The sequence below is a fragment of the Pinus tabuliformis genome, chromosome 9 (genome assembly GCF_031772625.1).
Source record: "Pinus tabuliformis cultivar Carrire ecotype Pingquan chromosome 9, CPIR1, whole genome shotgun sequence".
NCBI classification, from domain to species: Eukaryota; Viridiplantae; Streptophyta; class Pinopsida; order Pinales; family Pinaceae; genus Pinus; species Pinus tabuliformis.
Genome location: NC_142307.1, coordinates 1,728,031,598 through 1,728,047,442, shown reverse-complemented (window position 1 = coordinate 1,728,047,442; position 15,845 = coordinate 1,728,031,598). Strand labels below are relative to the sequence as shown.

Below are 15,845 nucleotides of genomic sequence, written 5' to 3'. Positions count from 1 at the left end.
TGCCACCAATTTAAAACAGGAATTAACATCTTCATTGGCTCCACCTTAGAATTAGTTACAATTTATTTATCTAGTTGTTGTTGAGAATTCAATATGGCAATGAATATGTTAATTCTCTTTAACTTGATAACTGCTTGTGTTACCTTTTTCCTTATTAGCTTTGTTCCTTATTATTATAATGTGAGATACATCAAACAGCTACCAAAACAATAAGAACAATGACACAGTATATAGGCTTCAAGCCAAGGCCAAAACCCCTCCTCTTGAGAGGAAAACCCTTAAATCTCTTCTCTTCTTATAGATCTATCAATTGACGAATACCATGACCTAGTGACTCAGTCAAATACCCTCCAAGATCAAGATCAACAACTAACTCGGCCTCCTGCTGCAAGAACTTCGACCTCCTACTGCAGATGTGAAATCTTGTCTCCTCGGCAATTGCTGCTACCACACTAGAAAATTTTGATCTTCTTCTTGTAACCTTCTTCCCTTCGCTTGCCTTTCCTTGAGACTCAGGGCAAGAGAGATGCCCTAAGTAACCTTCGCTTGACTTCTTTCCTCTCCTCCTTCCAAGATCGAACCAAAGATGACCCTTGCGCAGAAACCCTAGCTTTGACTTGCACGTGGGAGAGAGAATTAGCCCAAACACTTCGACTTCCTTTGTCCTCTTCTTCACATAGAATGAGAGATGAGTGAGTCTTCCTTTGGAGGACGAGTTCCTTTCTATATATAGGCTTCTTCAAGGAGTAGATGTGGCTCTTCACTTAGGCTGACTTGACAGCGCCTAAGCCGACTTGATCTTGGAGAGAATTTCGTCACTTTAAAGACAAAAATATTTTTTCTTTACAAGATACAATGTGCCCATTGGGGCCTTCATTATATGACAATGACTCTTAGACCTAGGATAAACCCTAGAAGCACTCAATGGGTGCTTGACCTATAAAATAAAAGAACTTGAGCATGAAATAATAATTTCTTTTCATTTTATAATTTACAAGAATGCATTTCATACTTATGAAGACCGAACCTAGTTACACATTTTTCAACAGTTGCCTCATGTCATATTACCAAGAAAGTTATCCACAACAAAGATAAAGCCACTTCTTCAAACTCACCCTCCCTTAATCAAGTATTCGACATGGAGGACAACAAAGAGTGGCCGGGCAAATATAGTAAAAGAAAGGACATCAAACTCAATCATGCCCATCGAGATAGGGCAAGCAAAGTTGTTGACGCTAGACCATGATCTAAGACAATCAAAGAGGCAATCATGCAATCTCCCACTTGCGCTAATATTAACTCAGGGCACTTTGTGACAAATAACAGCTTTAGTAAGCTTGTTGATGAAAGTACCCTTCGATGAAGCTAGCTTTTGTACTGTCGAATGTAAGATGGATGTCCATCTCAAGCCACAAGATGAGCACAAGACACATTATAAAGAACGAAACAAGGCATTGTATTTCTCCAAGAAGTTAAATCGTCATGCTTTGAGTTTTGTCCTAGAATGGATTATTGCTAGAATAGGGCTTAACTGGAAAACTAACCATCAGTAGGGAAGTGAAGTAGTTGTCTTATTTGTGCTCAAGGGCTAAAATTTTATTTGGTTGCTCAAGGTACTGATCCAAGTCACAGGTGTGTATGGGCTACTTTCTTTATCCAAGGTATATTAATTGACTTTGGCTCAATTTTTGGTCCTAACCTTTCTCAAAAGTGAATCCTCATTTGGGATTGGCTAGCTTTCTTCTATTGGACATTGAATGGATCCTAGGGCTAGACTTCGATATTGTGGTATTGGTCAGAGATTGTAAAGTGGGGCATGGCCTTCCTATAGCATGCTATGAGAGGACAACAAGAAAGTACAGGTGTAAAGCAACTTTACAGATTTATATCTTAACTGGAAAAGACAAATATTGGACTACAGCAGATGGCTTACCTAGTACAATATGAGGCAGGGTAATGAGCATCCAAGCATGTTTGCGCAGATTCCGTGGCCCTAAAGAGGGTCTCATCTTTTCAAAAGTTCAGAAACTAATCGACATTGTTATGGATGCCCTCCAGTCAGACCACCACCCATTAGTCTCCTCTCTTATGATTGGTCAAGCGCAAGATGAGGTTGACACATTCCTCAAAATCAATGTCTCTCACAGAGCCCCCAAATATTTCCATGCATTGGTGCGTAGGATTTGGAATTTGGTCCAACATCCACGTGGAAAAAGAGGATGGATCTTGACGTGGGAAGTTATAGTTCATAGAAAAAGGCAAAAAGATTGTGCTTAATTTTAAGCAAAAGATCAAGCAAGGCAGATAAGAACTTGGGGAGATCAGATATTTTCTTGATGATTTTCCTTGATCAGGTTAACACTTCATCAAACGCAAGAAGATAGAGAAGGGTGCTAGGATGGCACTTTAGAAGAGGACTTACCATGAGAGTAACTGACATTAACTTTTAAGTGCATATTTGCCACTACTTTGACCCTGATTTTGTTAATGCAGCAAGTAAAGAGATTCTCAAGGTGGCCCCACTAAGATCTCTGCATTAGAAAAAGATGATTTGGGTGAACAAATTCCAAACGAAATATTCTTTATGGCCTTAATAAAATGAAAAATGGTAAATCACCTGATCTGGATGGGTTACCATACGAATTCTTTAAGACTATGTGGGATATGATTGGTGATGATGTGTTTAGGGTGACCCCTGAGGCCTTCTTCAAGGCAGATTTCAAATTCTTTAAATCAGGGCTTTGATCAAATTAATCCTGGAAAGTTTAGCTATAGATATTATTGGAGGTGGGCACCCCATTACCATGTTAAATGTATCTTATAAGATAAATGCAAAGGCCCTTAAGCAAACTATGTTTCTCAAGCGCAATCCATCTTGGACATAGTTATTACCATCTGTAAAACTATGGAATGGGCAAGTGAACCAGCTTTTCAGGTGACAGAAGAGGTTGGGATCTCCCTTTCCCAGGCTATTGGAACTGGAAGAATCAGGATCATCGCATTGCAAAGCTTCCAGATCTCAGGAAAAGAGGCTAAGCGACGAAGGGATTTTTGGAATACTTAGCACGTCTTGGATGGATTTGAGAACTTTCACTTATCCTAGGGCCCTGTCTTATGATAGAGCTACTCCCATAATTTACAGCTTAGCCAAGGATCTCCCCGTAAGGAACAATATCTTGCAAGGCCCTATTTGATGTGATTCGTGGTGGGCTTATGATAAACCCATATTTGACTGTAATAGTAAAAGGTTGTATCTTCTCCTGCGCAAAAGGAGTCACTTGGCCCCAGTTCTTTATCGTTCTAAAATCATATGTCCCGATGGATTAGTTGCTTGTGAAATGTTTAGCCATACAGAGTTTCTTCCAAAGTCAGTTGTTGCATGGCTACTGATATATCAATATATTCCAACCAAGGATGCACTTGCCAAGAGTGGTTCCACTAATAATAAGTGCCCTATTTGTATCAAAGCTAAGTCATTCATGTACATTCTACAAGAGTGCCAGTTTGCATTCAATGTTGGAGACTTGTTCAGCAATTGATCTCTAACAGCAACAGGGGATGTAGCAATGTCTGAGGGATACAACAAATGCAACCGCATCTGGGTTACGACAGTGCTTGAGAAGATGTGGCTAGAAGGCATAGTGGTGGCAATTTGTGGTTTTTTTTGCCAAACTAAACTATATAATATTTGACTAGCAAACAATTAAAAGAACAGAAAGTTAATTCATTAGAGACAAGATCAAAAAGTTTTGGTGCACTTGCAGAAGTGATTATCTTCACTGCTAGTGAGAGGGATAAAACCATGTGGAAATGTGCGTTATCATTTTCTGATAGTTTTCCTCTAGTATTTGGTATAACATCAGCTTTTTTTTAAGCAACTACGCATATGATGGCAGCTATGATTTATTTTTTAAGTGAAGAAACAATAAACAGCATGGTTTTCTTCTTTTATCAGAGTTTATTTCCACGAAGCAGCACTTGCTTCACAAATGGTGGTCTGTGGTTATGCCCATGCAAATATGCCGGTAATGGATCACACTACTGCAGCTATCAAGGATTGCCTTGTGCAGCTTAATTTTTCTGTCTCGGGTTGATTTTGCAAAGTTTGAATATGATTTCCACTGCTTGTATTTTTCTCAGGTTTTTTTAGATAATAATTCTTATAAATAAAAAAATAATTCAATCAATTATGAGTCTTATGTGAGGTGGCCACAAGACAAAAAAAATATTTTCAAAATGATGATAGCTATAAGCCAGACGAATTTGGCCACACATTCCAGAAAGGTTTGAACTTGTTCTAACACCACTTGTGATGCTTTTTAGTCACAGAACGCCACAGGCATTCGTAAGAAATGGGACCAGCTCATGTTGTCCAAAAGGGTAAAAGTGGTAATTATTGAATGCAAGTGATGCAAGAATTGATTAGTGTGCATTAAAGAACACTGTCATATATATACTACTTAAAGACACGACCATGCTAATAGACACAAACCTTTCATTATAGTGATCGACATAATTATAGTAAATTTAGATATAGACATCTTCAAGTGCTTTTAGGCATATGAGATCATTGCCAATGATTTTTACAATGTCTTCAAAATGTTCACTCCCTCACTCAATAGCTTATTACAAAAATTACACTGAGACTTACGCTCACTGAGGTCTTTGCAAAAGGACCAACAAAAGTCTCTTTCTTTTGCCTTTTTAAATTTTTTGGGAACTATGAGAAGAAAAAGGTTGCTATGGATTTATGGGTGAAAAAATAGCTTTAAAATAATCAAAAATCCTTCAAAATAGCTTCTTTGGTATTGAATATTTTGCAACAGATTTCGCTACATTGCAAAAAAAATGTTTCCGAATCGGAATGCAAATCTAAGACCAATCAACTTTTTGCTTTTTGTCTAGACAGTTCCAAAGGGTCAATACCAGTGATATTTCACTACAGTAAACCCTCCAAACTCTGTCAGCTGTAAATTTTCTTACAATCCAAAACAATGTTGACTCAAAAATATCACTTTTTCGACTTTATATGGATCAATCGAGTTTATGATTATGGACTTGCTGAGTTTGTAAAATCTACAAGCACAAAAACTTGAAACTATCAAAACTCGTATATATTTAACTTCCACCGCTGAGTTTAGCCGGGTCTTATAGAGTCAAATAGGGTTGGGGTGTTATGATTCAATGATATTTTTTCTTTGAAGAAGAAATCAACAACCTAAAAAATCTTGAATTCAAGGCCAAAAACAAGTTCAAAGCTGAAATGGCATGAATCAAAATTGCTCTGTATTTTTTCTTCACTTTGCTGACTTATTTTGGCTCAACCAATGCATACAAGACATATCATAAATATTTATAAAATATCTTAAGATAAAAACATTGTCAATTGAAAAGCCGGAATACAACGAAATGCATTGCAAACGAAGAGTCCCAGGGAGCTAAGCAATTGAAAATGAAGACAAAGATACCTTACAGTGGCACCAAGAACATAGATGAGGAACTGACATGACATACCTCCGCTATTCGCCTTTCTTTGTTCTTCCTCAGAGAGAGAAAGTGCAATAGCGTGATCCAAATCGTCATTTCCACTATGTGCATGCCCATCCTAAATGAAAATATCTCAAATTACATTGGGATCATGCTAAGAATTGTAACTACAAAAGAATACTAACTATTGTTGATATAAGCAAAGTAAAAAGGAATACAATGAAACTAAAACGCATTACAAAGTAAAGGCATTTGACAATAGGCAAACTTTCTAATAAATATTAGTCACTTTTACCATCTCAAGAATCAATGTTCAATACCATAATCAATACCTCAAATTTGTGTAGACCAAATATTATTACTCACTCGTTACCATTTAAGGATCAATATTCAATACCATAATCAATAACTCGAATTTGTACACATCAAACTCTTTTACATTCTCGTTTTATCATGACTACCAATTCTGCATGAACTTAGCTAGAGCTGGAATCTCAAGCTGTATAATTTTATTTTATTTTATTTTTATTTTTATTTTTTCTTACCATGGTGGATCGGTATTTCCTTGAAGTAATCCAGGTGAGGTCAAAGATAAAGCCTAGCGGCTGCCACTATAACACCAAGAGTATATCCAACAGCCAGTAAGCTAAAATATACCCGAAATTTATGACTTAGCAAGAGCCAAGACTCCACAGGGTCGGGGGGCCTACTCCTTCAGCCTTATCACAACAGGCCAAAGATGTTCCCCCATAAGATTTAAAACCAAGTGGAAGGAATAACATCACATTGTACCAACCGCTCAATTGTCCCATGATGAGACATCCTAAGTTATTTTACCATAGCTAATTGATATTAGTTTCGGTAACCTAGAGTGTGTGTATGACTATAAGGGTTTTTGGTACAATGGTTAATTTTGGTTACTAACTTACTACGGATTCCAGAATCGTGGATAGCCGTAGTTAAAGCCTCCAAAGAGACTTGATATGCCTCGCTTGCAAGACAACCATCAGGGATATATCGTAACATGTTTTTAGGTTAGATCTTAATTGGAGGAATTAAATTTTTGGGGAGTTTCTCTATTAGAGCAAATTGTCAACTCTTCACATTGTAGACTTAATAGGACTTTTGATTTCATTTACTGTTCGACTAACCTATGTATTTTGCACGTACACTACATACCTCGTGTATTTGATTTTGGTTTATTATCATCATAAATTAATTTTCATGATTGAAAGACTATAATTGCTAGTTCCTTCATTGGATCATTGTATACAATGTATTTAAGCCATATTATAAACCATTTTATGATTGAAAGACTAAGATTGCTAGTTACTTCATAGGATAATTGTATACAAAGTATTTGAGCTATAGTATAAACCATTACGAGTCATTATATGTCAAAAATAAATTGAACATATTTGATCAATCAATATAAAATAAGGGCACTATAAAGCATATAGATTGAATAATCCTAATCCGAAATTAATTGCCAAGGGTTTCAAAAATATTAAATCAGTAATAATCTAAAAAAATCAACAATCATTTAAAAAATACACAATTTTATTTTTTTTAATTTTTTAAATATAAACCAAATAACAATATCACATAATCACATTGCCACATAAATGAGAAAAAAACAATGTCCTATAAGATGTAAAGGATGCTAAATGATATATCAAAGTTGATATTGAAGCTTAATAGATCTTCAGTCAAAGACACAATATTGAATAACCGATACAAAATGACATCAAAGATATATAAAATACATCTCAATGTAATCAATGATCTACAAAGATCAATCTAGCAACTAGCTATCAATTCCCTCTTCCTATGTTACAAAAAAAATTAAGGGCTCATTTGCCACAAAAAGTCCCTATAACATCAATGTAGCATCCATTAATGAATCCCCAAGCATGAATCTATGTACAAGCTAGTGATGAGAATTCCTCATAAGCCTCCTCGATGTCAATGTCTTCCTAGTAGACCAACACCTCTCCCCACCAAGGATGGGCCATCTACATCCTCCCCTGCACATGCTGAAGTTGCTCCTCTTTTACGTCTAACCACGAAGGTTCCTCCTCCAGAATCGGCCACTCAAACATCACCCTCCACTCAATCAAGTTGTCATATTTTGGAAGGAAATCATAACCATGTCAAAGTGGTGCTCAATGTACATCACCAACAGTCAAAGATTACAGTGGGCATAAACCAAATCAGCTGGATGTTGATACTCTTAACATATAAGACAGTCATAATAAATTTAGTAAGTCTTGACTCTTGAGGGTCAAAATTGTCACTGACATGCTCATCCAATGGAGGAGGGCAAGAAGAAGTATCCTTGCCATACAATAAACATACTAGGAGAGCGGTACTACTAAATTACTCATCTAATGAAGGAGCACTAGATGGAACAACTTGTATAGAAATGGAGATTGTCTCCACCAATCAGTTCAATTGCTAGAAAAAAACTATCAGCTCCCTTCTCATCCAATGGAAGAGGGTGAGAAGACATATCCATACCATAATGATCATCTACTAGGTGAGTGGCACCACTATAACATCCAACTAAAAAGGCATAGGAAAAGATAACTTGTATAGAAATGACGAGGGCAGCTGCCAAGCAACTCATCTAGTAGAAACAATTGTCACTAAACCTGTGATCCAATACAGGAGAGCATGAAGATACACCTCCACCATACTATGGGTCTCCTAAGAGAGTGATATTGAATTGTCCATTTGCAAAGGTGTCAAAAGAAGCATCCTATGATAAAGAGTATGAGTAGCCATCTCAACTACATCAGTCATAGCTGAAGTGAGAATGAGAGAATCCAATTCTATATATTTGAAAGGCTTGAATACAACCAAACACGCTCAAATACAACAGGTGTGTGGGTTTATGGATACCCATCAAAGGCACACCTAAGAGCATGAAGCTCGGAAGGAAGCTCAAATATAAGATCAAATGGGGCTTTTAAAAATTCAGCTCCCCACAAAGAGTGGTCATGGCCAAAATATAGAATATAGGAAAATTGAAATACAAGCGAGAGATAACCAACTCGAAAATATGGTCAACCGTAGCTAAAATAAACAAGGGTGATAGCTGCATAGTAGCATAGTCCCTGCCTCCTTGTGCGGGCTCTGCATTTTGTCGTTATTCAAGAATGCTCCATTTCCGCAATTGTTTCCACAATATGTCGTTATTTCCACCTCCACACACGCTTCCTCTGCACCTCCACAATATGTGCAATGAAAGTCACTTCTGCACCTCCGCACTCCTAATGAAAGCGACCTCTACATTCCACACTTCTTCGACTTTTGCTATTGGTGGTTCCAGTTCAATGGGTTAAATTGTAGCTTTTGCTCGATCATCAATAGGTTTTGAAACCTATACCAAAAGTAACCAATTCTCGGTGGTTAATTACAAAGATCCCTAATGTCCAATCAGTAGCACAAGTGCGCAAGTAGAAATAAATCATTCTTGGAACTGAGCAACAAGATATAACCTTGATCAATTAATTAACGATAGAGGCAGGAACTATGCATCTGTATCTAGCTTTTGAACTAGCAAAAAATGGATCATTTACTGAGTCAAAGGTCATGGCGCTCCAGTGCGCAAGGAAATAAGAACAGGGATCAGGGATTCTCAGGGAAAGTCAAATCTATTCAATAGGTGAACAATTGTGTTCTCAAAGACAGACTGTTGGTTGCAGAAAGCAATGTGAATTATAATACATCCAATTTCTCAAGAACAATCAATAAAATACCACAACAAAGAAAGCAGGTTTTCCCTTTTGGGTTTCCTAGGTAAACAAACATGTCAATTTGTGTGCATGTGTTTTTTTGTCTCTGGGGTTTTTCTATTGCTTATATATTGCTAAGAAACTCTATATCTTGGTGGAAGTAAATTTGGTTTCAGTTTTCAGTTGCCTAGTTTTCAGTAATTCATCTAAGTTGTTACAGAGTTTCACGAAAATTAACATGGTATCAGAGCAAAGTTCAGCATAAAGACCAACACCAAATTACTCCGTCAGTGAAGAGCGTAGATTAGGTTGAAGGCTTGCACTAGAGTTTTGAAGATCAGTTTTTGGATAGCAGGATGGTGTTCCAAGAACTAAGGGCAGATCATTGTTTCGAGGGAGCCTCAAACTTCTGCTCATGGAAGGAGAGGATCTCAATGGTGTTGGAAGATAATGGGGTGTGCTAGAATTTGTGAAGAATCAAATATTCCCACCTCAAGATGCCCAACAGTTGATCCAACATAACAAGAATGACACCAAGGCCAGGAGGACCATTCTTTAGGGGGTCAAAGACCATATTATACGAGATGTGGAAAGCCATACTAGATTTGTATTAAGGTTCCAATCATGTCAGGAAGCTTGCTCCAAAGGACAAACTAAGAAATATCTGGACGATAAAAGGAGAGCCCATCATTACGTACCTTTCCAAGTTCATCTAGGTTCGAGATGAGCTATACCTAGAGTGGGCGAGACTATCACGCCGAAACGAAGAATCATGCGGACGGGCGACTTGGGTAGGGCGCGTCGTGCATGACGAAACGGTGGAAACGGTGAAGTGTTGAGGTTGTGAACGAAGGTGTGACTTGTGCGGAGGCGCCCGTGTGTGGCGACTTGGTTACGACAAGGCACGCCCAAGTTGGGCAAACAACACGATCGTGTGACGAGGTGAACAAAGGGTTGGTAAGTTGTGCAGTGACCGTGTAGAGGTGCCGACGAGCTGGGCAACCGAGTTTGCTGAAGTTGGAAATTTGGCTAAGTGTAAATTTGGGGTTTCCCAAGATTTAACTTGTACTTATAAAAGAAGATTATATATATTGATTCGCGCAGACTCATATTGTAGGGAGTTGCCCCTCCCTTTATACTGTTGTGCATTTCTATTGTATAATGTTGTTTATGTGAATGTTATGGGCTTTCACTGTATAAAGGACAAAGATAATACTTGGTAATGAAAAATAAACTAAGTATGGAATGTTAGGCGTAGTCTACAATCGTAAGTATTGGTGAAAAGAAAACGGTTGGTAGTGTCGCACCTCGCTATAGTGCGGTTGTAAGAGTACCGCCAATGTAGGGGCGTGACACGTGCGAGGTCGTTCAGGGAGAACTTGGGCGAGGTCGTCGGGCAGGAAACTCGGGCGGAGTCGTTCGGGTGACCCGGGTGAGGTTGTTGGGCGACCCGGGTGAGGTCGTTGGGCGACCCGGGTGAAGTCATTCGGGCGACCCGGGTGAAGTCGTGTGGCGACCCGGGTGAGGTCGTTCAGGCGACCCGGGTGAAGTCGTGTGGCGACCCGGGTGAACGAGTTTGGGTGAAGGAGTGGACGTGCGGACGGGCGGCCGGGTGAGGGCGCGCCGTGCACGTCGAAACGAAGAATCGTGCGGACGGGAACTTCGGTAGGGTGCGTCGTGCACGACGAAACGGTGGAAACGGTGAAGCGTTGAAGCTGATACACACCTGCACTTCGTGATAGGGGGTATCAGAGCTGATGATCAAGAAGCTGATCGGGTTGATGATGAAGTGCTGATCCCACTGCACTATCATGACAGGTGGTATCGAAACTGGTGAACTAAATCAAGGAGCTGATTCTACAAAGACCGAAGACTTGAAAGGGAGTTCAAGTTTTGCAGGTGACAGGTGGAATATCAGGGTGATTCAAGTGAATGGTGAAACAGGTTTAGCAGAGGAGAAGCTTAGTGCTTGGGCCAAGCTGAACGACAAGGCATGGCAAGTTTGGAAGAATGTGAAGGGAAGCTCTTGCTTACCTTATACAGGTTGAAGCGGTTGAAAGAAGAGAACCCCCGAATTCGTAAGGAACTTGAAGTCTTGGAAAAAAATGTTGAAGACGAACTTCTTCAACTTGGTTGGATAATGGAGCAAGATGAAGTTGCAGATTGTGCTGACAAGGAAGAGGAAGTTGTGATGATTGAGGATGTTGCAGATATGACAATGATGGAGGATGAACTTGAGATTGATCAAGTTGGACCAGGATCGTGCAGTTTGCAGACATGGATGGATGAGGATACTCGCATGGAGGAGCCTCATGATGATGATGTAAGTACTATTGATACTTGTGTTTCATTTGAGCATTTGGTAGATGGATCGTATGCAGGGAAGGGCAAAATTAGTTTGTCGATGCTAGGGAGGATATGGGGCATTGAAGATCCTTTAGTAGATAGCCACAGGACTACCACAGGGCGTATTTGACCAGCATGATGTGTGCAAGTGGTGGACACTTGGCAAGTATGCCAAGTCATCTTTTCAAGGCCGATACAACAGAGCCAAAGGGATTTTGGAGTTGGTACGTTCAAACATGTGTGGGCCCTTCTCTTCTCCATCACTCATGAGACACAGGTACTATGTCACTTTCGTAGATGATTATTCTCAGAAGACATGGATCTTCTTTATGAATAAGAACAAGGAGGTCTTCTCCATGTTCATGGAGTTTAAGGCCTTCGTAGAAAACGAGACCGAGAAGAAGATCAAGGCATTGAGTGGCAACGGCATGGAATATGTCTCCAATGCTTTCAGGGATGTGTGAGCCAAGGAAAGCATTATGAGAGAGTTGACAGCACCCCATACCCCTCAGCAAAATGGGGTGGCTGAGAGGAAGAACCGCAGCATAGTTGAAGCAGCCAACTTGCATGACTAGAGACTACTTATGTTCTTGTGGGTAGAGGCATGCAACACTACAATATTTTTGCAGAACAGGAGTCCACGACTCCACACAGAGTGCTTGGATGAGTTACACAGGGGGAGGCTTTCAAAGGCAAAAAGCCTGATGTTTTTCACTTCCGCATCTTTGGGACAAAAGTTTATTGCCATGTGTCCAAAGAGACCTGGAAGAAGCTTGAGCCCACAACTGAAAAGGGAATTTCGTGGGTTACAATGAGACATCTCAGGCATACAGGGTGCATACCATCACTCAAGAAGACAATTATCAAGTTGTACATGAGGTTTGAGGAGGACAGAGCTCTAAGGGCATCCTTGGAGTGAGAGCAGGTTGGAGTACTTGAGGAGGAGCTACTCGCTCCCAAGCAAGAGCCTCAGCCAGTATCACAGATTGAATCTCAACCAGGTGGCAAGCGAGCCGCACAGCAAGATGACCAGGAGTCAGTGCAGGATCTTTGGTTTCAGTTTTCAATTGCCTTGTTTTTAGTAATTCATCTACGTAGTTGCAGAGTTTCAAGAAAATTAACATCTTTGAATTATATACTTTGTCAAACTTAATGTCAGCTTTTATTCCCATTTTAGTATATTGTATTGCACTACCAAATTTTGTCCGGACTTCATGACATCAAACTTTAATGCAAACCAAGTGACTTAGGTTCTTAGTCAACATAAGCTATTAGATGCTAGCAATGGTGTGAAACTCACTATTTTTTAGTATGTGGCTAGAGGTTTTAAGCAAATTTATCAACAATAACAGTACTTAGAGTAGTTAATCACTATGTAACGAGATCTTGACTTTCACATTGAAGGTTTTTCGTGCAAAATAATCAATTTGAATTTGTCTTTGGCTTTCTTCACAAACCACTATGTGGCTTGTTACCCACCCAAGTGGCTAACCCCTAGGAGAAAATTTCTCTTCTATCGTTTCAACTTGTCGACCAGCAGCCTTAAGATGATCCAAAGATAGCTAGCCTCAGATGCCTCGCATCCATGCTTTGGTCAGTCCTTTAGTTCATCTTGCCTACTCATCTGATGAAGGTGGGTCATCAAATATGAGGCACATTAAACATTTTCGTATTCAAGTTCTTTCATTTAATGTTTAAGGTCATTTTAGTATGGATCAGAAAATAAATTGGATGATTGACCACTTTTAGCGTATCTTCATTCCCATGCTACATCTTGGTGGTGATCACTTGCCCCGAGTCGAGTGTGACCTTCATTGAGGCCTTTCTTTCCACTGTCTAGAAGGGGCACAAATAGGAGGCTCTGATTGATGTTGTGTATCCATGGTAACCCATATGTAACATTTTCCATCTCTCACTTGTATCCACATCTCATCTTCGGGTTCATTGCTATATGTCACTAGTATTGTTTCCTTGGTTTTCCTCATCCTTGAGTAATGGCCCATAAACTTTTCACTATGAGGTTGATGCAGTAGAAAGTAAAGAAAAAGCATGTGCCATAATGATAAAATGCAAAATATTGGCAGGGATAAATGAAAGTACATGTGGAAAAGACTAGCCTAAGCTCGACCCCCCTCATTAGCCCTCACCCAGTTCTTGGCTAATGCTTGAGCTATCTAAATAAAAGGAACTTTGACTATCCCAGCCCAATGAGCAATGAAGTGCTTCATTTTTAAGGGGTTAGTGATCAATCAATAAAAGCTTGTAAACCAAGTTATATCTGCAAAGAAAAAGAAAATCAATGAACAAAAAGGCACACAAGAGGGGTGGTTAAAATAGGCCAAGGAAAGGGGTAACTCAAATCCCACAATTCCTCCCTCTTTGCATCATAACTCTCAAGGATGATGGAATTTAATAACCAGAACAAACATTGTGGCAACCTCTATGAAGTAAACCCCTACCATGTCATTGACCACTTGCACCTATTGATTGATGGGTTAGCATAAGAACTATTCCTCCCCTTAGGGTTGGAAGCACTTAATAGGGCCTTGTGATAACCCTCCCATATCTAAGCATAGTAACTTGTTTACAAATCATAAGCCAGAAATACTATGATACTCTTATGGTTCTTGTACCTATGATGTTGATCTTACTTGATTCCATGAGTATGTTTTAGATGCTTACTCCTAAGTATAGTTGCCATTCCTTGAGGGATTGCATGATGTTTCTCCAACACTTCAAAGAGGACATCCATCCCCATTTAATGGCTACTCTAGGCACCAGAGCCATGACATTGACCACCTATTGAGAAGAATTGACCTTTGGATGTCCCCAACATAGTTGATGACACTCTCCTCCCCCTCCAGAGTTGCCATTCCTTGAGGGATTGCATGATGTTTCTCCAACACTTCAAAGAGGACATCCATCCCCATTTAATGACTACTCTAAGCACCAAAGCCATGACATTGACCACCTATTGAGAAGAATTGACCTTTGGATGTACCCACCATAGTTGATGACACTCTCCTCCCCCAACAGATATTGCACACCTAAGCTAAGGCATTGCTTAGAGAGCTAATGTACCCCTGAGATGACGAGAGACCCCCAAGTTGGCATTGCACCTTCTTGATAAGTGTTGCCTTGTTTATGAGATGATTTAATGATGATGATGACATGAGACCCCTCTAGAGGGGATGGTACACTACTTTAGATGATGAAGTCATGCCCTAGCTTCATGACATCCCCTTCATGAGGCTTGGGGTGATGGTGTGGGTTTATTTGATGATGATGCCTTATGGAGGAAACCTTTGCTTATTGATTGGACACCTCTGATGAGGAGATGTGGCTTTACAGTGAGGAGCACCTTCCTGGGTCATCCATGTCCTATTTTGACAAGAGATACACTTTTTTAGGGGATGACATCATACTTGAAGGAAATTTTGTCTCACACATGTGGGCTAGTTGAGACTTGTTTTTTTGTTTTATCACTAATATAGCTATCTTTAGGGGTCGACTTGTGACCTCGTATAAGTAGAGGGAAGTTGAATTAGCTTGGAATGATTGCCACAATCACACTTGAGAGAGTGCACACTCACTTATCTCTTTGCTCTTGGTCGCTATGGAGCTTTAAATAAGCAAATTGTCTTGGGGAGGATATTGTGGTTGGATGAATTTTTCTCTTGGATGATAAATGGTGATTCTATGGTGATTTGTGCAAATGTATTGTACCTATCTTCTTCCATCTTATATTTATGGTAGAATTAGGATTTCAATGAGATTTTCATCATATGTGTTGAAGCTTTTATGGATCTAACATCTCCTTTGCAAGATTATCATAAAGTTTCCATTGAGGAATCTTAGTATAGCTTCCTTGCATTTTAACTCCAATTTAATTGAAATTTGTTAGGTTTTGTTGTTGAAAAATCTAGGGCAGACAATCAGAGTATTTATTAACTTGATTTCTCTTTAATCCTTGACATTTTATTGTGATTTATATTAGGACATTATCATCATTATTTAGTTTTCTTCATCATCAAGACAAATGCCAATAAGAACATCACAATGCAAACACAAGAACACCATAAATAGGCTCCAAGCCAGGGCAAAACCCCATGAGGGGAAACCCATAAATCTCTTCTTATAGAATCAATTCAATGAAAACTTCCAAGACCTTGACCCAAGAAAACTCCTTCCAAGAGATGAGCCAGCCAAACCCCAAAAAATATCTCTGCAAAATCTAGACTGAGGTTACCCTAGGTCCTCCATCAAACTCAC

General features: G+C 39.4%; 1 protein-coding gene across 4 annotated transcripts in view; it reads right to left on the bottom strand.

Moving 5' to 3' along the window:
* LOC149155618 (LIM domain-containing protein HDR3-like) overlaps positions 1 to 15,845 on the bottom strand; it is a 299,537-nt gene that overhangs the window by 246,318 nt on the left and 37,374 nt on the right. For 2 of the 4 annotated variants that reach the window (XM_089445807.1, XM_089445805.1), the window contains exon 3: positions 5,506 to 5,605. In XM_089445807.1, the coding sequence (XP_089301933.1) occupies positions 5,506 to 5,605 (100 nt within the window). The remainder of the gene's footprint in view (positions 1 to 5,505; positions 5,606 to 15,845) is intronic. The other 2 variants (XM_089445806.1, XM_089445808.1) reach the window with 1 other exon arrangement.